We start from the raw sequence: 22,789 nt of genomic DNA on the forward strand, positions 1-22,789 counted from the left end.
AGGTAGTGAGCGTCTAATATTTAAATAATTGTGAGCCTATGAAGTAAAATGTATAAAATATAACAGATACAGATAGAACAGTCTGAGTAGTTAACACTAATTGATCAGCTTCAAAAGCGGCCCGTGATATATAATACGTGTTATTATTATAGTCCCAATTGATTGATATGATAGTTCTAATTAATTGATTGATATGATTTCCTACTTGTGTCTTCTTAATTATCATTAATCAATCTTATATTTTCAGATGCTGGCCATGTGCTTGCATCCCTTACTGCATGGAAAGCTGTCAAAATGCTACTCATTACTGTCCGAATTGCAACGCCTACATTGGAACCTATACAAATTGATGAGTTTGTGATAAATGCAAATAAAAAAAAAAAACATTATTTCAGTTGGGCGTACATATATCTCTCTTCAACTGTTTATTCTCTTGTGAACTTTATATTAAATATGTCACAATATATCCTTCCCCAATTTGAAAAAAATCATTAGATATTGTGGTCAAGAACATTTTATTTATGTTTTGTTATATTTATAATAAACTATTTTGCGACAAATTTTCCAATATTGGGATGAGTTATTATAGCACAAATATGTATAAAAAAAGACCTATACAGCCATAATTAAATTGTAAAGATTTAATCTCGGTTTTTTTAAATTGTGTATATATTATTTGTGACGTTTTAAATACTTTACAGCTTTCCCGGTCACAGATGATTAAGGTGAATTATTCATCGACTGGAATATTGTTTTACTACTGGCCTACTGCCAGTTATACTGCCTACCTATAGCTATACTACTAATGGTACCTCAACTAATGGTGTCTCATATCATTTTGATTAATTAATAAATGATGCTAGGACATGTCCTTCTTCAAACGAGGCTTGTGGAGAGTAAAAAAGGCAGCGGCTTGGCTTTGGCCTTGGGATTGCCGACGTCCATTAGCGACGGTAATCACTCACCATCAGACCGTATGCTCGTCTGCCTACACGGACAATAAAAAAGTTACAAAGTTATTTGAACTAGAGGTCCCGCAGTAGTCGAAATTCGACTATAAATAATTGTAACTGTAAGTTTGTACACTATTATGATTGTATTTTATACTTCTATAACCACAAATTTCGCTAAGACTACACTATAAAAAATATTAACAAAGGCAAACAATATTTAATTTATTCTCAATTTGACAACAGACGTCAAGAACAAAAGTTTCACAATAAATAGTGTGCAAGCGTGTGTGCGTCAAATACATGGTATGTAGTGTGTGTAATGTTTTCTTTATTGATTTAATGTATCTTATATGCATTATTTAAAAAATATATTAGCATTGTGCACTTCTTCTCTATATTCTCTATAAGTGTGGAAAATTTCATACTCCCCCGTCCGCGCAATTTTCGTAAAAAGGGATACAAGTTTTTGCTTCACGTATTAATATATAGATATATTATTATCTCAATAGTGTGCTTTTTCAAGATCACCAAGTGCGATTAAACGGTCGATAAGATAAAACGTCTTGTGCGAATCTATGTACATTTCTGGAAAACAGATAAGAAGGGTTACAACATGTATGTGGTTGTCCAACATCGGTTAAGTCAGATTTTATGATTTTCACTTCTAATTGCGCGGAATTGAGCATTTCATGAAACATGTTGGAACCTTTCATTTAGTATTGTATGCATTTACAATAATATATTTAATATATAAATAAATAAATAAAATATTTTATTTATCAATAATGCATTTCATCCCATGTATCCATAGTTTGTTGGGTTCTTGGCATACTACTACCGCTGATCCGGCGCAGCCTTTTGCTGGACGAGATGGTGAATTCTATGTTATGTATCTTAAACCATATCACATCGTCCCCTTAATGGTTTTTTATAAGCTCCTCGCTGCGTCTGGCCGTGAACAGCGAAATACCCATCCCGTCCATTAATATCCCAAATTTTTATCTTGCTGAGATATACCTGAAAAGGAAGCTTAAGTTGGCGGTGATTGACACCTTAGCGGCCTGGGGCTTGTCTATTGGAATCACATGCGTCTGCACAGCTACAGAGCTGTTATATGGCTAGCAATGCCTAAGTTAGCGAATATATTGTCGCTAACATAGAATAACATAATATTCTTATATTTCGATGAAGTTGATATACATTTTTTGAAGCACTTCCAAACCTTTAATGGTTTCAAGCTAACAGAGAAGCAATAGAAAAAGTTGAGTGAAGTTTTAATAGATTGATTTTATACAACATTTCTTACCTAACTCGTTCAAACAGTTGAACACTCTTGTCTAGAGAAAGATAACCTTTTATGCCGCTTCGCGAAATGATAAGATATTGTAGTTTCATTTGTAAGAACAGCGCTCTTCTTCTTAATTCATTTATATCATGTTTTATGGTATAATTCTAACATAAAATTTAAGTCTAACGTTTCTGTGAAAAAAATTACGTACTTGCGTATATAATGGGAATATATTAGCGAATACCGGATTCGCTGGGTCCATCTTGTTGCTGACGGAGGAACTGAAGAATGTCAGCGGACTAGCGATCCTGGTGTAGGCTTAAGTGGTCCCTATCAATGCGCATTACATTCAACTCCATTCTCCGCATTCCTATACCTGTCTAGCTAATTATGTCAGAATTCCCGACCCATAATTCCCAAAACTGGAATGCACGAAACTTTCAAAGTCGTGTTAAGCTTAACGTTACCGAAATTCTGGCACTTACCACTTCCGCAGGTCGTATATGAAGTTAATGTAGAGATAATGCAATGCTTCGAGTTTTCGAAGATGAATATCAAAATCAGACTTCTCAGTAATCAAAATGACGAAGTAGAAGCGTTGAAGTAAGTATATTATGTATGTACATTTTCGTGCGAAAAGATAGAGATTTACTTTCGAGATATAAAGAACCCTGCTGATATAATAAATAATCATATTAATAATAATCATAATAAGGAAAAGCTGAGAGACATGTGGAAGAGGACTGATATATTTAAAAATGCAATGGAAAAATTAGTTAAAAAATCTGCGCAAATCCTTTAATAAAAAAATCTGATACTAGTATTATACACAAAGCTATTGAAAAATTAGACGATAAATATATCCCCCCAAATCTGAAACAAAACGACATAGAATACAAATTTGCAAAAGTTCTTGAAACAGAAAAAAAAGAGAGATGGCGTAAGAAGGAACTTCACGGTAGGCACATACATGATCTAGAACAAAATCACATTAAATTAGGATATTTATTTCCAGAAAAGGAGGGCTTTATGGCCGCGATTCAGGATCAAGTGATAAATACAAAAAAAATATAGAAAATGCAATGTGTAATCAAAGACTCTCATTTACGAAATGATAAATGCAGAAAATGTAATCGTCAATCCGAAACCATACAACATATAACAAGTGCGTGCCTGACACTCACACAAACCGATTACACACATAGGCACAATCAGGTAGCTCACATAGTTCACCAAAAGCTAGCTCTGAAATAGCAGTTTCTAATACCCATAATATGCAGAAAACAATAACTGAAAAAACACATAAATATGCAAAATTAAAGGAAGAAATTACTAGAGTTTGGAAATGAGTCATACCAAAGTACCTTCACCACTCCATCAAATTATTAGATTTACCCAAAAATTTATTTTTTATCTTGTAAAAAGCCACAATTTTAAATACGTGCCGGATTGTTCGGAAGTTTTTGCAGGATGAAACATCAGACGAAATTAAAACTGCTCCACTTGGCTTCGGTCCGTGGTTTTCAGTATTTACCGAAATTCATAAAAATTCGAGAATAATAACTTTGTACGTAATAATAATAACATTAACTTAATAAAAATTAATAGTCGACTTAAAAAAAGGATGACGTCCGATTGGACTGTGGTTTTTTATGTGTATTACCTAAAAACTTTTTTCTTGTAGATGAGCCGATTTTGTTTTTTTTTTAGTTATTTGAAGGATGGTGCTTATTTTGTGGTCCCTTATGAATTTTCTCAAGATCTGATCAGAACGTTTTGAGTTATCCTTCTAACTAATGGATAGTTTATTAACAACTAATACATTAATACTGTCATTTTATTTTATTGAAGTCCGTTTTATTTTTTGATAAAATTTTGTTATGCGTTTCTTAAATTTATTTATTTATTTATTACACTTCATGTAAACTTTACATTGGCGGACTTAATGCCTAAGGCATTCTCTACCAGTCAATTTAATAGTAGCTATCAAATTATGTCAAATTGTTTTGATTACTTCGAAATTCCCCTTAGTATGATTCAAACGAGAAAAATGTGTTAACTATTTATTTATTTTGTAGATAGGTAAACAAACGGGCACCTTAAGAAATGAGGTGGAAGTTTAAAATGTTTTATATATATATAGCGGCAGTCTCATCGGTAGAAATAGGGTGCTTCTAGGTACCACAAGCACCGGTCACCGTCCTCGTCAAACCCGTCGCTTGCGACGAAGGGCTCGACGAGTGAATTAATCCCACAGACACAGCCCGCTGAGTTTCTCACCGGATCTTCTCAGTGGGTCGCGTTTCCGATCCGGTGGTAGATTCTGCAAAGCACTGCTCTTGTAAGGGCCAGTGTTAGCAACACTTCCGGTTTTAGCCCCGTGAGCCTACACCTACATGTTAGGTTGAAGCTGAAATAGCCTCTCAAGGCTAATCAGCATAGGTAGGGAAAAAAGGCAGAAATAGGCAGGGTGATAGGTATCTACCCGTGCAGATGTACAAGAGGCTCTAGAACCATAAAATGTCAGTTGGCGATCGCAGTACGTACTTATAATACTCAGAATTCACTGCCCATTATCCTATGAATACATTTCACCTTTTACGAAACCCACAGAAAGAGATAGGGTAGTGCTATTGTGGGTCAACACTAGCGCTTTAGCAGTACCATAAAGCGACGTTACCGTTATAACGCTTGCTGCTAAATTAGTTTTCACAAGGTAATTATTAAGCATATCACTTTTGTTTTTTCGTTTACCTAATTTCTTCAATGATGTATAAGCGGTCCATTATAACAGGTTCAAGTGTTCGTGATAACTTATTAAAAAATTGAATTACATCGGTAAGAGTTGAATTCAAGGTCAAGTAGATTCGTGTATTCGACCAAACCGCTCGGCTAATTAAGATAAAAAAATAAAAAAAACTGTCATATACCACAAAGCATACGATTCAAAAAGATAACCTTCTGTTACTATACATTGCCATAAATAAATTCTTGATTTTTTTAAAAATTACATATAAAAAATAAATTGTAATACTAGTTTAATTTTAGAACACAATTTCTAGACTATCTATATAAAAATGAATTACTGTTCGTTAGTCTCGCTAAAACTCGAGAGCGGCTGGACCGATTTGGCTAATTTTGGTCTTGAATTATTTGTAGAAGTCCAACAAGGTTTAAAAGGTTTAGATAAATATGAAAATTCCTTTTGTTTGTTTTAAGTTTATTTTATACAAAAGTTTAGGTCTTTTATTTATCGATTGAGTCACTAAGAAGTCTGCCGGGTCAGTTAGTGTACAATAAATAAATAAAACTCGAATAGTGACTATGATAAAATAATAATAATAGTACTTATTACTAGAAGAAAAGGAGCTATGTAGGCCTACGATTCGACTCAGTCAGCCGAAATGTTTTTTTGTTTACAGTTCGACGTTCACATTACACATTCAGATACCGTGGATCGTCCGAGGCGGACGTGGACGCCATTCATTTTTATAGTTCGTTAAATAGCTCTGGTATAACATTTTGTGATTCGTGAAACTAAATCGAAATGGCCCATAATGAACGTGAGTACTCGCAATTATTTTTTAGGGACACGGTTCAAATGTTATTCCGTGAAGTGGGCATCATCACTGTTATAATTTAATGCTCCGAGTTAGGGCCATGGTAAAAAAAACATTACAATGAGTCATTTTTGAAAGTTAAATGAAGATAAGTATCTATTAATGTTTTTTTCGCGTGTCATAATATGCTGTAATAGTCGTTATAGTAAACACGTGCTTGTAAAATATTGTGATAAATAATCAAATTTATTCAACAACAGTTCACTGTGCGGTTCCAAGGGCGCGCTTGTCAGCTAGTTGTTTTTCTAAATTATCTCAAGGCATAGTTTCGCGACTGCCGAGATATTATCATAGGGCGGGGTTAAAATTTAAAATAGTTTACACTAGAATCATGGTCACGTACGCGATCATCACGTGTACGTATGGAATTCTTAGTCTTATCCGGTGTGTATTATCTGAAAATTATTCGTTGGGTAAATTGTGACCCTCTCAAACCATGCCCAGCCAAAAGCCATGCTGTCCAGTTTTGCTGCGAAACAATCGGTCAGTTAGTTGAAGAGTGGGGAGCTGTATTCCACATTTGAGGGCGGGCCGCGATATTTACGATATGGTGTGCCCACTTAATACCATATGGGCCGAGAACTCGTTCACTCACCTAGGGCAATAAAAATGTCACCGTGAATAAGTTGTCAAAATATGCAAATTAAGTTTGTCGTGTCCTCTGGTCTTATTGATTAAACTAGAAATCTACCATTATAATCGATTTCTCGCAAAATTTGTTTTCTTCAGTTAGAATTTTTACTATCGAAAATCATGAGATCTTGAAGGTTTCGAAGTAAGTCATCGTGAAAGAACCTTATAGTTAAAATAATCTATCAAATATCAATGATCTGTGATAGTAAAATGGGTCACGTGACCAAAATCGATACCTATAGGTTAACTTTACTCTGCGGTGACGTCACAGTTTAATAAACACACTTTGATTAATTACGATGTTGTTCCAATTGCATTAATCTTTTATGTCACGTTGTAATACTATAATATCAATATGCCCAAGTGTCGTGATCTATAAATATATAAATATTGTAAACATACTTTTAAAGTCTTAAAAGTATGGACCGTACCGTACTATAATATTACGAATTGGGCCGGATGTTAAGCATTTACGATAGTTACTAAAAAAAATATTGTTGGGACACTATGACATAATTATAAATGTGGGGGCCTGGCTGTCCAACTACTGATGCTACACCATGTGATACCAACGTCTCGTTTTTACCATCGCACCGCCCGCCACCGGAGTAGAGTTCATCCATACTACCTGGAGCCACTGCGGTCATCCACAGTGCGTTTCCAGAGATCTTTTTTGCCACGTGCCATCCGGCTATGGAATGAGCTCCCCTCCACGGTGTTTCCCGAGCGCTATGACATGTCCTTCTTCAAACGAGGCTTGTGGAGAGTATTAAGCGGTAGGCAACGGCTTGGCTCTGCCCCTGGCATTGCTGAAGTCCATGGGCAACGGTAACCACTCACCATCAGGTGGGCCGTATGCTCGTCCGCCTACAAGGGAAAAAAAAAAAAAAAAAACTTGACATCAGATGGGCTTAAAGTGCACCTATATGGGCAATTAAGACATCTCTATAATAGCTTCTTCTTTGACTCCACCTTATCCCACTAGGTGGGCTCGGCACAGGGAATTTTTCTATTCCATTCTCTTCTATCAGCCGTCATCTCAATACTCACTTCTCTCTCTCTCTCTCTGTCTCATATCGTCATTAACACACTCTATCCATGTCTTCTTCGGTCGACCTCTTCCCCCTCCACCTTGCACTACCATTTCCATACCACCATCTCTATAATAGCTTATCTGTAAGCAATCAATCGGCGCAGGTCACAGATCAAGGTCATAGCGCAACCTACCACCAGTTATAGGCAACTTTATAACTGGTGGTAGATTGTCTGGTGACCCTGCCTATTTCTGCCACGAAGCAGTAATGGGTTCCGCTTTCAATGGGACTGTTATTATGCTATGCAATTGACACTTGGGCTTTATATCTCAAGGTGGGTGATAACACATTGCCGTCTTTTCCCAGTAATGAAAAGAAGATTCTTTTGTAAGTTCGAACGACGGCTGATTTCTAATAGATTTTATATGAATTAAATTGATCACTCGTCAACGGCAGGGAGTGGCCGTACAAGTTTCTTTAGTCGGTTCGGCAAGACAATAAAATATTAGCTATGTATCAGTCGAAGATGAGTACTTAGTTTTATATACCGAGCCATATAGGTAGTGCGAAGCGGAAGTTCCGCAATGTATTGTTAATGTGAACTGTCATGCGTTATTGTTTTTTTGTACCAAAGTTAAATCAATGGACATTGCTCTGTGTCTATGTAAAATATGTTAAACACTAACAATCAAAACATTAGGTTCATTGTAACAAAATCTTCCATCCATCTTCAAGCCATTCTTGAAAGTATATTGAACGAGAACTTTTGAAATTTTGAATTTAGTATAAACTGTCCTTTTCGAACTAACTCGGTTTGAAGTAAAATGTTTTATTTGTTTCTCACTCGCACGTTAAGATAGCTCATATGTGCTTTTCGCTCGCGCTCCCGATTTCAATACTGTGGTAGATTTTCCATACTGGCACAATCACATATCGCGCTTAGTGCTGTATTTGTTTTTTCTTATAATGTTACGGATCCAGCGCTGAAGCGATGTTAATGATAAAATTAAAGTAACGTGATAGTCTCGTAAACGAATAATATTTCCTTTTTCTGTTTAGATTTAAGAAGTATTCATAAAATTCTAGTATTTAAATTATAAAACTTTATTTAAGCGGGTCATTTATTTAAAAGCCCAGAGTGCATTGATTTTTATGCGATTTGGGAAACTTTTAATACTTAGAAAAACATTCGGCTTAAAATAAAATAAAAAACCTAATTTTGTTTATTGCCCTTGTAGACAGACGAGCATGCGGGCCGTCTGATGGTATGTGTGGTTACCGTCGCTAAAAAATTTTAATTATTTTATTTCAAAATTAATTTAATTTGATATTTATTTTAATATTTTAAATTTGTCTATAAATAATTCTATTATTAAATTAATTGCCTTTAAAAAAAAGAAGGAAATAACTTACCTTAGTGAAAAGAATGCAAAATTTAACGAACCAAACTATGTATTTTTTATATTTCAGAGAAAACCGATTTGTCTGGCGTGCACTACGCACCGCCTCAACAAAATCCGCCTCCGTACAACAACCAGACACAGCCAGGTCTATACCCGGCCGTTCCTTCCGTCACCCCCGCGCCCCCCCAGCAGTTCGTTACAGTTGTTCCGGCACAACAAATGGGCCCTGAGCCCACGAACACTAGCTGCCCTTCATGCAGTGCGGCAATCGTCACCAGAGTAGATCACGTGCCAGTGACTAAAACCCACCTGTTTGCTTTGCTTCTTTGCCTAATAGGGTAAGTTATCAACGCAATAAATTGACGGCTGATATCGTGGTCCGTCTTTCACTAGTATCAAGATTTCCGATCTTGAGTATTTGGCGGTGCAATTCTTCGGTAGCAAATTCTTTCAGGTTAGAGCCCCGTGAGCTCTCACCTACTCGCTCTGTTACGCTGGCATAACCTCTAAAGGCTACCGGTTAGGTAGGAAAAAAAAGTATGAAGTGATGCGACTATATCGCAAATCCCGCATGAAAGTATCAAATGCTCTAAGAAAACAACTTGACAGTGTTCACGGACGACTTCGACGATGTAGGGAATAGCATCGTGAAGTAATTAGGTACCGTCAATTGCCTATTTCTACTGCGATGCAGTCACGCGTTCCAGTATGAATCGTGGGGCAATACGTTATGCAATACTATGGGAGCTTCGACCTCATGTCTCAATGAGCGTGGCAGTTTGTGGTTCAGATCTACGCCGCGGGCTCCTGTAACCACTCAATACCAGATCCACCAGGTAAATGCAGTAAAATAAAAATGAAAAAAACCGCAAAGTTGTATTTTAATATTCACATAGTTTTGTCGCCACGTAATCATTTAAATTGATAAATTTACATCAATTGACCGCAATGATCGTTGCTTGTTGTGTTGCCGTTTCCAAAACAATCAACTTTACCTTGTTTACAAAATAAACAAGGAAATTAGCTGTACCCGTCCGCTTTGCTGGGCATTTAAAATTAACATTATTATTTCTCACCCCCACAAAGATTCTCATCATTAACGCCCCCGCAACTGGTGTAGGGAGTCCAACACTCATATAAATATTAGCCTATCCATTAAATACATGTATTTTCTACATGGATACCAAGTTTCAAGTCAATCGGATGAATGGTTCAGTAGTTATAACGGAACATCCGTATAAACCAGTGTAGATTTATATATATAGGTAATATTAGTATAGATAGCTTCGACTTTAATTGCAGTGTCGACCTGGTGAAGATCAAGAAAGTAGGGAGAATTCGTCAATACTTTTACAAACATGCAACATTTTTTTTATTGCATAAAAGGCTGATAAACGAGCTTATGCTCGCTCGATGTAAAATTGTTACTGAAGCCTATTAAGGTCTATATTTCAATTGTTTAGTAACTAATTACAACTTTTGCGGGTCTGATTTTTATTACACGATGTCATTCCTTCATCGTGAAAACAATAGAAATAATGGTATTTGTGGGATTTGAACATCCACACAGTCGCTTTGCTTGATACGAGACCTCTTATCCTATAGACCACGACGACATGCAAATATTGTGTATACTTTTGAATATGAATGTATTTAATTTTTTTTCAGTTGTTGCCCATGTGCTTGTATCCCTTACTGCACGGACTCCTGCAAAGATGCAAACCATTACTGTCCGAATTGCAACGCGTACATTGGAAGCTACAATCGCTAAATATTTCAGTTGGTTCAATAGATCATTAACTGTAAAAATAACATTCTAGTTCTGTTATTTAATTCTATTTTGAGCTATGAACTGAGCATAGCACTAAATAGATATCGCTTTTTACCTTGAAGAACAAATAGGTCTAAATGTGTTTGAGGATACATATAAAAACAGAGTTTTATTTTACAGTATAATGTATAAATTCAGTCATTAGTTGCCTAAGTGTTGGCTGCAACTATACGATTCTGAATGTTGGTATTTTCAAAACAAAACATTATCAGTGTTGATTGTCAATAAATTCAATATGCTAAGAAATCTACACTATTTTTGATGGAAAACAATTTTTGTTATATTTTTTAAAGAACAAACTTTAATGTACCTACGTTTTAGACCACACTTTGTAGTTTAAGATACTTAAATATTACGCCTGTAAGCTGCATTTTCGTATATTTCTTGATCACATTTATTTAGTTAATGTATTTTATTACATTATGTAAAAGAATAAAAAAATTGTTTTATTTATATTACCTAAATCTCAGGACCGGCATGAATAGTGTTGGATGAAACAAGGACGTAGGATTCGACAGACAATACTGAGACGTCGCGATTATCCTGAAATACTCTGATAACAATTTCGCTGGATTCGCTTTCGTATTACTTGATAGTATGTTCGTTTTTTTTTAAAAAAGACTTCTAGAATTAAATGGCCCGATAGACATGCAGTCATTTGGTTTTAAATGATTACTGCCAACAGCGTTCTCTTCAGACCGTAATTCAGTAATGTCTCGAGGTTTATAGATAGCTTGTAGACACTGATGCGGGCTGGTGATTCAATAGGAAAGGTAGTATTTAAAAAAAATCTATATCTTATTCGAATTCAAAAAAGTATTATGCCATACTGGTTAATTAATAATTGCTGGTGGTAGGACCTCTTGTGAGTCCGCACGGGTCGGTACCACCAGCCTGCCTATTTCTGCCGTGAAGCAGTAATGCGTTTCGGTTTGAAGGGTGGGGCAGCCGTCGTAACTACCTATATACTGAGACCTTAGAACTTATATCTCAAGGTGGGTGGCGCATTTACATTGTAGATGTCTATGGGCTCCAGAAACCACTTAACACCAGGTGGGCTGTGAGCTCGTCCATCCATCTAAGCAACAAAAAAGAAGCAATAAAATATATTAGGTATGTTTAATTTAATTGCGTCATTACTGGGGCCCTTACCGTCCGGAGTCGCTGGATCTGCTCAGCTGTACATTGTACATTGTAGATTGTAGATGTCTATGCTCATGCTGCTGCATGCTGCATTGCTGTACATTGTAGATGTCTATGGGCTCCAGAAACCACTTAACACCAGGTGGGCTGTGAGCTCGTCCATCCATCTAAGCAACAAAAAAGAAGCAATAAAATATATTAGGTATGTTTAATTTAATTGCGTCATTACTGGGGCCCTTACCGTCCGGAGTCGCTGGATCTGCTCAGCTGGTCGCGATTCCGATCCGGTCGTAGATTCAGCAAAGCACTGCTTTTATTAGGGCAGATGTTAGCAAATTCTTATTGGCTAAGCCCCGTGAGCTCGCTCGTCATCTAAGGTGAAGTCAGAAACCCCCGGGCCACTGGTAGGTTAGTAGGAAAAATATATCACCATTCTATTTCTACTATAATCAATGCTCCGATTTATTTAGAGATTCCTTTTTTAGTTGATAATCCTCAATACTGAGCGTCGTGGCCTCTCTAAACGACTTCCTCGTTGACTATCTTGAGCTAGCTCAGTTTATGCGTAGCTGCGTGGATGGCATTGTGTGAAGTGTTGTGGGTAGAGCGTATCTAGTTCGACCAGCCCATTAGACTTCTGCCTCTGCTTTCGGCTTCTGCATTTATTGCTTAAATGGGTGGACGAGCTCACAGCCCACCTGGTGTTAGGTGTTTACTGGAGCCCATAGATATCTACAACGTAAATACGCCACTCACCTTGAGTTATAAGTTCTAAGGTCTCAGTATAGTTACAACGGCTGTCCGCCCTTCAAACCGAAATTACTGCTTCACGGCAGAAATAGGCAGGGTGCTGGTACCTACCTGTGCGGACTCACAAAAGGTCCTACCACCAGTAAACTTCTCACAGCTTCTCACAGAGCCCGTTGCTAGCTATGACAGAGCCTAGACATATGAAATCTTCTATTATTTCAAAATTTAACTTGTTTGGCATAGTGAGCGGCAAGCTGCAATCGACCAACATAACTATGGTGTTTTGCTCTGTATATGAGAAGCTCAATTTTTCTGCTAGTTCGTTCCAGTTTACCCAGTAAGTTGCACATTTTCACTTCGTTGGACGCGAAAATTGTTGCATCGGTGGCATAACACTGATTTGTGGGCTTCGTCACACCAATGGAAATTCCACGACCTCACACACTCTTCGCTATAGTCCCCAAAGATGGGAAAGATAAAGATGAGATTACAAATTCCAATGAAATTGAGTCTACGATCTCACGTTTTCAATTTAGTGTCGTCGTCATAGGTTATGATGCCCCTGGTCTTCGAAACTTCCTACATATAGTCTATTGTTTTCTGGACATACAATCAACTAACCTATCGTTTCTAGATAATGTGAAAAATCATACACGGCTTTATGTTTTGTGCTAAAATGAAATTCTTTCAAACTCCATTCAGTGAATAAAATTTGAAGAGCCGTTCATGATAAGGATAACGTAATATTTTATCTATTTGTTTATCGAGTTATCGCGGTGAGGCATTAGTTAAGGATTCCTTCACACTGGATCTTAAATGAATTGAATAGTTTAAAAACTAAATTAGAAGTATTTTACCCAATAACATAATTCGACGCTTGAAAGGCAAACGTGACTAAGCGACAATAACTGCTTTGTACATAAATGATAGGCAATAACCATATTCGATGCGCAAAAAAAAAAATATTTCTAGGTTTATTAAAATCATTTCAATCCTACAGATAGATTCGTTAAAATAGAACTTTTTTCAGGTATTTCAACTTTAAATTAGTCAACGGTAAATTTCACGCATTGTCGCTTAGTCACGTTTGCCTTTCAAGCGTCGAATTATGCTACATAATATTAACAATAAGGAAAATCGACTTTGACAAAATAAAATGAAAATAACATCACTGCATTATTTAGGTTGACTAAAGAACTACATGAGCCACACCAGTCTTCAAATTATTAAAAAAATACATAAATAAACATAAAAATCGGTTCACCTAAAAAAGTTTAAGTTTTTTAAAAAAGTTTCAGGTTAACACACATAAAAGACAAATACAGTCCAATTAAATATCTCTTCCTGTTTTGAAGTCGGTTAATTACTAGGGTGTGGAAGGTTGCAAATTAATTAGGTACATCCAGATCCCTACCACAGTAGAATGTTGATTGTTCTATAATCACGAGCCCAAGTTGTTTTCATTTGAGAATAAAGTACTTTTTCTTTTTTTTATTGCTTAGATTGGTGGACGAGCTTACAGCGCACCTGGTATTGAGTGGTTACTGGAGCCCATAGACATGTACAACGAAAATGCGCCACCCACCTTGAGATAAGTTCTAAGGTCTCAGTATAGTTACAATGGCTGCCCCACCCTTCAAGCCGAAACGCATTGCTGCTTCACGGCAGAAATAGGCAGAGTGGTGGTACCTAACTGTGCGGATTCCCAAGAGGTCCTACCACCAGTTAAAGTGAAGCGTTTGTTAGTTGTTAGCTGGCACTCTGTTAGTAATGTATTGTTAATGTCAATACCATAATTATTGGCTCAGTTTTAATTGGTTGATTTTGCGATTGCTGCTTAAATTTAAATCAATTGATTCCAGCATTAACTATGAATGAGTTCAGAATACAGGTTTCCTCATAGACCGTTTTTTTTTTTTTTTTGCTTAGATGTGTGGACGAGCTCACAGCCCACCTGGTGTCAAGTGATTACTGGAGCCCATAGACATCCACAACGTAAATGCGCCATCCACCTTGAGATATAAGTTCTAAGGTCTCATGTATAGTTACAATGTCACAGATGTCGCAGAAGCCCTGACACATCACTGGATAACGATATTTTATTTCATTGTCTTCGCTTTTTATTCCGGATTGACAGTTTAGTGAATCTAAATTTATGTTCAATACAGTTGAATACAATTTTACATTTACGTTGAAGTACTTTGAAAACATATAAGCATATCTGCATTGGATGAAATGCCTAATGAAGCATTATCATCTAGATAAATACAATTCGATATTTACACTCCATATGCTGCGTGGTGAATAGAACAATAAATCATTAATATTCATAATCTTAACCAAAAAATATTGACTCGTCTAGATGTACACGCCTTAACTTGTTTTCATTACAAAAGCAGTGTATTTTAAACATATAGCATTCTCCAGGGACATTCTGATCGAAGTTACGATAGCAATTTTTATTTAATTTCAAAGTGTGCTCTATCTAGTAAGTTATGAAATATTCGTGAATTCTCTATTAAAATAAATATTCAACGTCAGTGGTTCTTTTAAATGTTGATATTTGGTTTTGTAATTAAACGTTGTATCAAAAAGGAGACTTTTGTAGTGTTTGAGTTTAGCATCTGATTACCGGTTTTAAATAACGTAAAATTGAAAATCGGATACCATGTGTGATTTTAAATCTATTCGACGCCAGAGCTGGTATCTGTCTAGAGGGTTTTTAATTTAAAAAGAAAAATGGTGAAACACGGATTGAATTTAAAAGCTGGTCAAAATCAATCAATCAAATCACAAAAACAACGAAAATCTGGAGTACTCCGACGCTGAAGTAACACCGAAGCGTTCCATTTTTTTTTCATCTACCTTTTTTTTGTGAAAAGACAGCATAATTTAACTTTTTAAATTCAATTGTTTTTTGAAAGTATTTTATTTTTGGCAATCACAATGAAATAACGTTTAATATCACATATGTATCTGTGAATTTAACATTATCCCGATGAATAATAATGTACAGTATTATTAAAATGAAACTTATACATTTATAGTAACTATTTACACGCGTTTTGTTTTTATAATGGCTGATGGGCACGCCCTGACTTTATGATTCATTAGTTTTAATGCGTTTTCTATGTTGCCAAAAGACTCACTTCCAGCAACGTTTACTTTTCAAAATTAAACTCGAAATAGATTACAATCCCAAAACGAATAGACAAAAAAAATCCTTATTTTAAAAGTTTTCGGCTTAAAAAAACTTTTATTTCCATATTGTCAAAATGAAACAACTTCCACGTTTCTGTTTCGCTGCTAAAATAGAAGTAAATAAATGAATCCAATCCTGCTTCGAAGGAAGGATAAGCAATATATGTAATTATCACATATATGCTATAAATCCAATTATTATTACAATATACAATAAAACCTAATAGTATCGATATAAACGATCTGTGTTTGTTAAACGGTTTCTTTACAGAATCAGAACATGAACGTCCATACAAATGTTGGACCCACACCGGTCTCCATGGTTTGTCCATCATGTAACATCGACATCCAGACCAGGATTGAGCGTAAAGCGACCACAAGGACTCATATAATTGCGATATTACTATGCGTATTTTTGTAAGTATACCCACAATTTGATGAGATAACTGAATATAATTATGTGCTAGTTTTTTTTCTTGAGTAGACAGATCAATAGCCTCATGGCCCATATAGACACCACAACGTGAACGCCGCTACCTTGTCTTAGTCTTGTCTTGTCTTAGTCTCAACTACATTTGACATTGCATTATTCGTTATTATTATTCGTTAGTCTTAATTTTTTTTTTTTTTATGATTGAAAGTTTACTGGTGGCCTGAACGCCTTTCCAGTTTCACCAGGACAGGTGGGCGAGCAAAGGCTCAGCCAAGAGGGGTGGGATTTGCTAACAACTGCCCGAGCGCCTCCGAAGGAGACCTAACAACTCAAGAGCAATTGTTTCGCGAATGAATCTACTACCGGATCGGAATCGCGACCCGCTGAGAAGATCCGGCGAGAAACTCAGCGGGCTGATGCATGGGTTAGGTTGCACGTCGACCTCTTTGTCGAGTTCGACGAGTACGGTTACCGGGGTCCCTAAGCCTGCCCCTAGTATTAGAGCTGAAGGCATCTAATGCAAAGGTTATTGGATCTGATGGATCCGTAAGGACGTGTCTAGGGCGTCGACGGTGACTGGCTCCTGCATGATCAGGATTCGGGGAGTAGTCAGCGGCGGCAACGATAAGGCGATTATCATGACGCATAGCCTTATCGAAGTATCGTTCCGACGCTGACTTCATGTATTTCCGAATTGATTCGAGGCCCAGGTCGTCGTGTAGGTCAACGTTCCTCACGAACCACGGAGCCCCGACAGCTAACCTGCAAAAGCGGGATTGTAGGGATTGGAGGGTGTCTATGTGTGTGCGGGCCGCGTGAGCGAACACCACACTCGCGTAAGTCATGACGGGCCTTATGCAAGTTTTGTAAAGTGTCACCTTGTTCCGAAGGGACATTTTACTCCGCTTACAGATCATGGGGTAGAGTCTACCGAGAATAAACGCGGCACGGTCACGGACTGATTTTATATGCGGGCGGAATGTCATCGATGCATCCAGGGTAACGCCCAGGTACTTGACCTTCCTGGCCCAGGGTATGGGTTGTCTAAAGAGAGTAATCGGGGGTGTGAGATTCCTCCTCCTAATCCGGGAGGAAATCCGTGTGGAGCTTCCCCTCTGAAATAGCACCGCAGTACTTTTCGCTGGGTTGATGTCTATGCGCCATTTTCGGAACCACTGTCCTAGGGCTAGGGCTGCGCTCTGAAGCTTCTTCGCGATTAGGGACTTATTTCTACTAGAATAGTAAACAGTCGTGTCGTCGGCGAATAAAGGTAAATGGGTCGGCGGCGACCGGGGAATATCGTTGACGAATAAGCTAAATAGGAGGGGTGAGAGGACAGAGCCTTGCGGGACTCCAGCTGTGAGAGGTCGTGGGGAGGAGCGGGTTCCCTCGACTCGATATCGAAAAGAGCGGTTCGACAAGAAGTCCCGTATGATGAGCACGAGACTATCCGGCACGCCCATGTTGAATAGTTTGAAAATCAAACCATTGTGCCAGACTTTGTCGAACGCTTTTGCGACGTCGAAGAAGAGAGCTCCCGTGTATAACGGTTTTGGTCGATTAAGCCCCACAAGAATGTGCTCCGTGAGGCGGTGCACCTGTTGAACGCATGAGTGATTTGTACGGAATCCGAATTGTTCATCGATAAGAATGCCCTTGGATGAGACGAAGTCTCTGAGGCGTTTGTAGAGCAGACGCTCATACAGTTTGCCTAGAGACATGAGGAGGCTAATCGGGCGGTAGCTCGTCGGATGATTTTTTGGTTTACCGGGTTTATGTATGCCGATAACGTCCGCTTCTTTCCACACCGCGGGAAAGATACAGTTCGCCATAGCGGCATTGAAAATAGATGCCAACATCACGATGAGTTGGACGGGTAGAAGTTTAATAACGCGGTTAGATATACAGTCGGAACCGGGAGCCTTGCGAGGACGTAGGTCTTTGATCAAGTCTTTAACTTCTATCGGGGTGACGGGTGGTAACGCATCCGATGGTGGCAAGGAGGCTCTGCGTTCTACCTCACTGTCTACTAATTCTACATGAACAGGGTCCACGGATTGAGTGCTGGGCGTGCACTGGGTTTGCAATGTATCGGCCAGCAGCTCTGCTTTTTCGTCATTATCGAACGCCGCGAGTCGGCCTGAGGGGCCTACGAGGGGGGGCATAGTTACTACCGTATCCGATTTGAGAGTACGAGCTAAGCGGTAGTAAGACCTTTGGGAGGGCGCGAGTCCTTCTAAGAAATCAGACCATCTTGCATCTCGGACTTCGGCGATGCGAGACTTTACGTCGCGTTGTAGGGCACGCATTCGAATACGATTTTCCGCGGTAGGATACCTGTCGTAGGCGCGTATCGAGGCGTTCTTAGCTCTAAGGAGTTCCCTAATATCGTCGGACAATTTGAAGCGGTGAAGGAAGTCCTCCGCTACAACTTGTTTCGATGACCTATCTAATGTCGAGGTGATGTGTGACGTTAAGATGTCTATGGCTTCAGCGGTATCCTGAGGAGACGGGATAGAGTCCGGGTTAAACGGGAGCGATGGTGGATCAGATTCAGCCAGGCTGATGCCCAGCGTGTGCCAATCCACCACAGTCCTCGTGACGGGAACGGAATCGGGAGCGCGACCGAGCTTCATAACGACGGGACGGTGGTCTGAATCTAACTCTGAAACTACTTCAATCGAGTGTAAGCGCAGAGTTACGTTTTTTAATAACGCTATGTCGAGTATATCCGGGCGATGCGCGATATTTAGCGGGTAGTGAGTCGGGGTTAGCGGAGCGACGATATCGAAGGCGAGATCATCGACTAACGCGTCAAGCCGCCTGCCATTCGGGGTTGTGGTGTGTGAGTTCCACCTGATGTGTTTACAATTTAGGTCGCCCGCCAGAATGACAGAGCTCCCCATACCGAGCAGCGCCTCGATATCACTGCTTAGAACGATCTTATCCGGTGGAAGATAAACGGACGCGATAACGATCGGCGCGTGTCCCGTCAGTGAGATTCGGCACACTGATGCTTCGATATTAGCGAGCGCGGGAGGATCGAGCGGGACGCAATGCAGGGCTCTTCTATAGTAAATGACGGTACCACCACCACGGGCAGAGAGCCTGTCGTTCCTGACCATGTTATAGTTCGCGATTTTAGGGTCACGGCGCGCGGGCTTAAGTAGGGTCTCCTGCACTAAAAAGATATCAATTTGGTGGTCACGCAAAAAGTCAGAAACCTGATCACGTTGATTTGCGAGACCGTAAGCGTTAAAAAATCCTATCGTTACGGATAGGGGCTTTATTCTACTTATATACGCCATTGATTACCGGCGGAGTGAGGGGAGGACGTACGTATTTAATGACGCGTATACGTCGGCGTATTCCTGCACAACGGCGATAAAGTGTTGTGCAGTGGAGGCAGCGCGAATGGCGTCGCCCAAAGCGTTAACGCGCTCAAAGTTGATCGACTGAAAGAAGTCGATCGCTAAAGCGAGATTGTCGGACGCGGTCGGAGGGCAAGTCGCGTTAGAGGGACGAGTCGCGGGGGCGGGACGAATCGCGGAGGAGGGAGTTGTAGCCGTGTTCGTGTACGGCAGCGGTTTTGCCCAGGCCGAGACACTGGGCACCGCCGCCGGAACGAACGCTGGCTTAGCCTGCGACGCAGAGGGTGCCGAGGCTTTGATGTCTGGGCCGGAAGCTCGGAGGCGGTTTTGGCGGGCGACGCGGCGATTTATTTTAGGGGCTCGGGGGCAACCACGGTAATTCGCGGGGTGACCCTGTGTTCGACACAGGACGCAGCTAGGCGGTTCCGTCGCGGTTTTTTGGTCGCGAGCGCAGAGGGCCGTGGCGTGATCGCCCAAACACTTAACACATCGGGGGCGCGCGTGACAGTTACGGGAAGAGTGCCCGTACAATTGACAGTTATGGCACTGGCTAGGAGTGCCTTTTTTATGGGGGGCTTCGACAGCGATACCAGAGAGCCTACAGACGGTCTGTGTGTTAAAGATTTTCTTACCCTCGGGGGTAGGCTGGAGAGCGACTAGAACCATATTATATGGCTCCCTACCGCGACCGGTGTGCATACGGTGCACAGAATTCACTGGTAGGCCTTGTTCTAACAGGTCGGCTTTTACGAGCTCTACATCTAACTCTTTAGGGATTCCGCGTATTACAACGCGGAGTTCGCGCTCCTCCTGGAGCGTATACGTATGGAAACTTATACGCTCCTTACGGAGGTAAGAAGAGAGGGCCCTATGGTCGTTGGGTGTTTGAACCTTAATTTGAATGCCGTTCGCGAGGTTACGGGCATTCGTGAAATTTATATTTTTGGCCTTAAGGGCCAGGCAAACTCGATCCCAAGCTGCCTTCTCCTGAAGGATAACCGGGGGAGGGGTCTGGGTTTTATTTTGTGCCACCGGACGCGGCGACGGAGTGGCACGGGCTGGGGGCGCAACGGGAGTCTGAGGGCGGGGGCGCGACGCGTTCACGGCTTTGCTAATTTTAGCGGCCGCGGGAGCTCGAGACTCCGCGGCACGCTTCTTACCCTTCTGTACCAGGGTGAATCCATCCGTCGATGAGGCGGGGGCGAGGTCGACCTCCATGTCCGAGTCAGAGTCGGAGCACGAGGAGGCGGGTGCAGGCGACCTACGAGCAAGTGTAGGTGTTTTAGAGGGCGCGACGGAGGCCGCGGATGATCGCTCAGCTGAAACAATGGTCACGGCGGACGACGCAGCAGCTTTTCTCGCCAGTATAGGCGACACGGGAGCGGCAGGCACGACAGAGGCTGCGGTGCTCAATGCAGAAGCTCTGCACGCAGGTACAGGCGACGCAGGAGCAGCGAGTGCGGCGGAGTCCTCGAGAGGGCTCGCAGTGTGATTGGCCTTGAAGGCCAAAAACTCCGAGGCGAGCTGTGGGTGGCGAAGTCGGAGGAATTCCGCGAATACAGCGTCCATGATCGCTGAGTACCCAGGTGGGGCGGCCCCGGGTCTTGAAAACACTCGCCTTGCGGCGAGGCCCCAACTTCTCGGACCTGAGCGGTTCTATTGAACACAGGTGGCAATGCGGCGCGATTACTACAGGACAAAGAAAAAGCACAACAAAACAGAAATTACGAAAAGAAACAAAACAAATAAATACTTGCAGGAAACCACTTTGTCGGCAGATGTACCACGAACACAGAAACAACAAAAGGAAACAAAACAAATAAAAACTTCCAGAAAGAGCACTTAGTCGGCAGATGTACCACGAACACAGGCCGCGCGAACAATGGCCGGGCTAACAAAAGCCGGGCGAACAAAGACCGGGCGATCGAGTGGACGATGAGCACGTCCGCACGTGACGGGTGCCTCTATCGGAATGACGTTAGTCTTAATCTAACGGCTCTCAAAGTATTCAAACCGGAACTAATTTAGTAATTTTTTTTTGGGCAGTAATCGTTAAGAGTGGTGGTACGTATCGAGCGGACGCATAAGACGTCCTAACATCAGTAATTAGACTAATCATAATATTTTTTAGGCTATCAATCTCATGTCACGATATTTTTCAATCATCGTTGAAATAAATCGCGTACGTGTGCTAATTAAGTAGGTGTTTAATAATAAAATAAGACATGTGGCACTCGGGAACTGCCGCGGTAAAGCTATTGCAAAGCATTTTTTATCAACTTATTCAATTACAATTAGATAATAATAATTAATATTAAAACAATAATAAAAATAAGACCACGCTATATTTATACACATTAACAAAAGCAAAACATTAACTGTCCCCTTCACACTCATAAGCTAGACCGCGTGAGAGAGAGAGATGGGCAGACTTTTCATGATGCTCAGTGCGACGTCACGCCGCGCGCTTATTCACAAACACTACACCAGCGCAACGTGTGAATGTGTTGAACGCGAGCTACATAGTAGGTGTAGTGCGGGTGTCAGGTTATTTTCGTTACGGAATTTCTTGATTCAGTCGCCGCGCTCAAGGCCTGCGATAGAAGCTATGCAATAGCTTAAAAATGGTAAATGCTCGTCGGATTTGAACACGACTGTACCAGAAAGTCATATCGCTCATAAAAGTACAGCGGGATTCTTATCCTTCAGGCCGCGACGTTTACAATAGAGATTTTTTGAATCAATTTAAAATTGTACTTAAGCCTTGTTCTTGTTTGGAATGTGTGCCGGGCCGGTATCGGCGTGCAGGAGAATCGTAACTTGGGGCACGCATGAACGTCTAAACCGGTTTTACGAATTATAACATTATTTCGATGGTATTCTCACTACGTATGTGTATATTAGCATTCAAATACTTTACGTGTATTGTCGTGTCGGTCTTTCGTTTGTCTGGTTAAATTAAGTTAAAGTAATGATTTAATTTTTGTAGAATTTTAATAAATTTAATGCATAAATTTTAATCAATTTTATCCATTGAATTAACGGCCAAATCAACACGATCTATTTGTTTATTATTTTAATTAGTTGACACTGATATGTTTTCAACTCTCACATGTGTTAAATTAGGGC

The 22,789-nt window shown here is 40.1% G+C and overlaps 1 protein-coding gene across 11 annotated transcripts in view; it reads left to right on the forward strand.

Moving 5' to 3' along the window:
- The window catches only part of LOC101740969 (lipopolysaccharide-induced tumor necrosis factor-alpha factor homolog), a 45,635-nt gene extending 34,430 nt beyond the window's left edge, over positions 1-11,205 (forward strand). For 9 of the 11 annotated variants that reach the window (XR_009974619.1, XR_009974618.1, XR_009974622.1 and 6 more), the window contains 4 exons: positions 248-5,421; positions 5,664-5,804; positions 8,999-9,269; positions 10,600-11,205. Coding sequence is in view for 1 of the 11 variants with exons in the window: in XM_038014919.2 (XP_037870847.1) it covers positions 5,789-5,804; positions 8,999-9,269; positions 10,600-10,702 (390 nt within the window). In the remaining 10 variants the exon portion in view is untranslated. Of the gene's footprint in view, positions 1-247; positions 5,805-8,998; positions 9,270-10,599 lie in introns of those variants that run through there. The other 2 variants (XM_038014919.2, XR_009974616.1) reach the window with 2 other exon arrangements.
- Positions 11,206-22,789: the final 11,584 nt, after the last annotated feature.

The sequence above is a fragment of the Bombyx mori genome, chromosome 13 (genome assembly GCF_030269925.1).
Source record: "Bombyx mori chromosome 13, ASM3026992v2".
In the NCBI taxonomy this organism is placed as follows: domain Eukaryota; kingdom Metazoa; phylum Arthropoda; class Insecta; order Lepidoptera; family Bombycidae; genus Bombyx; species Bombyx mori.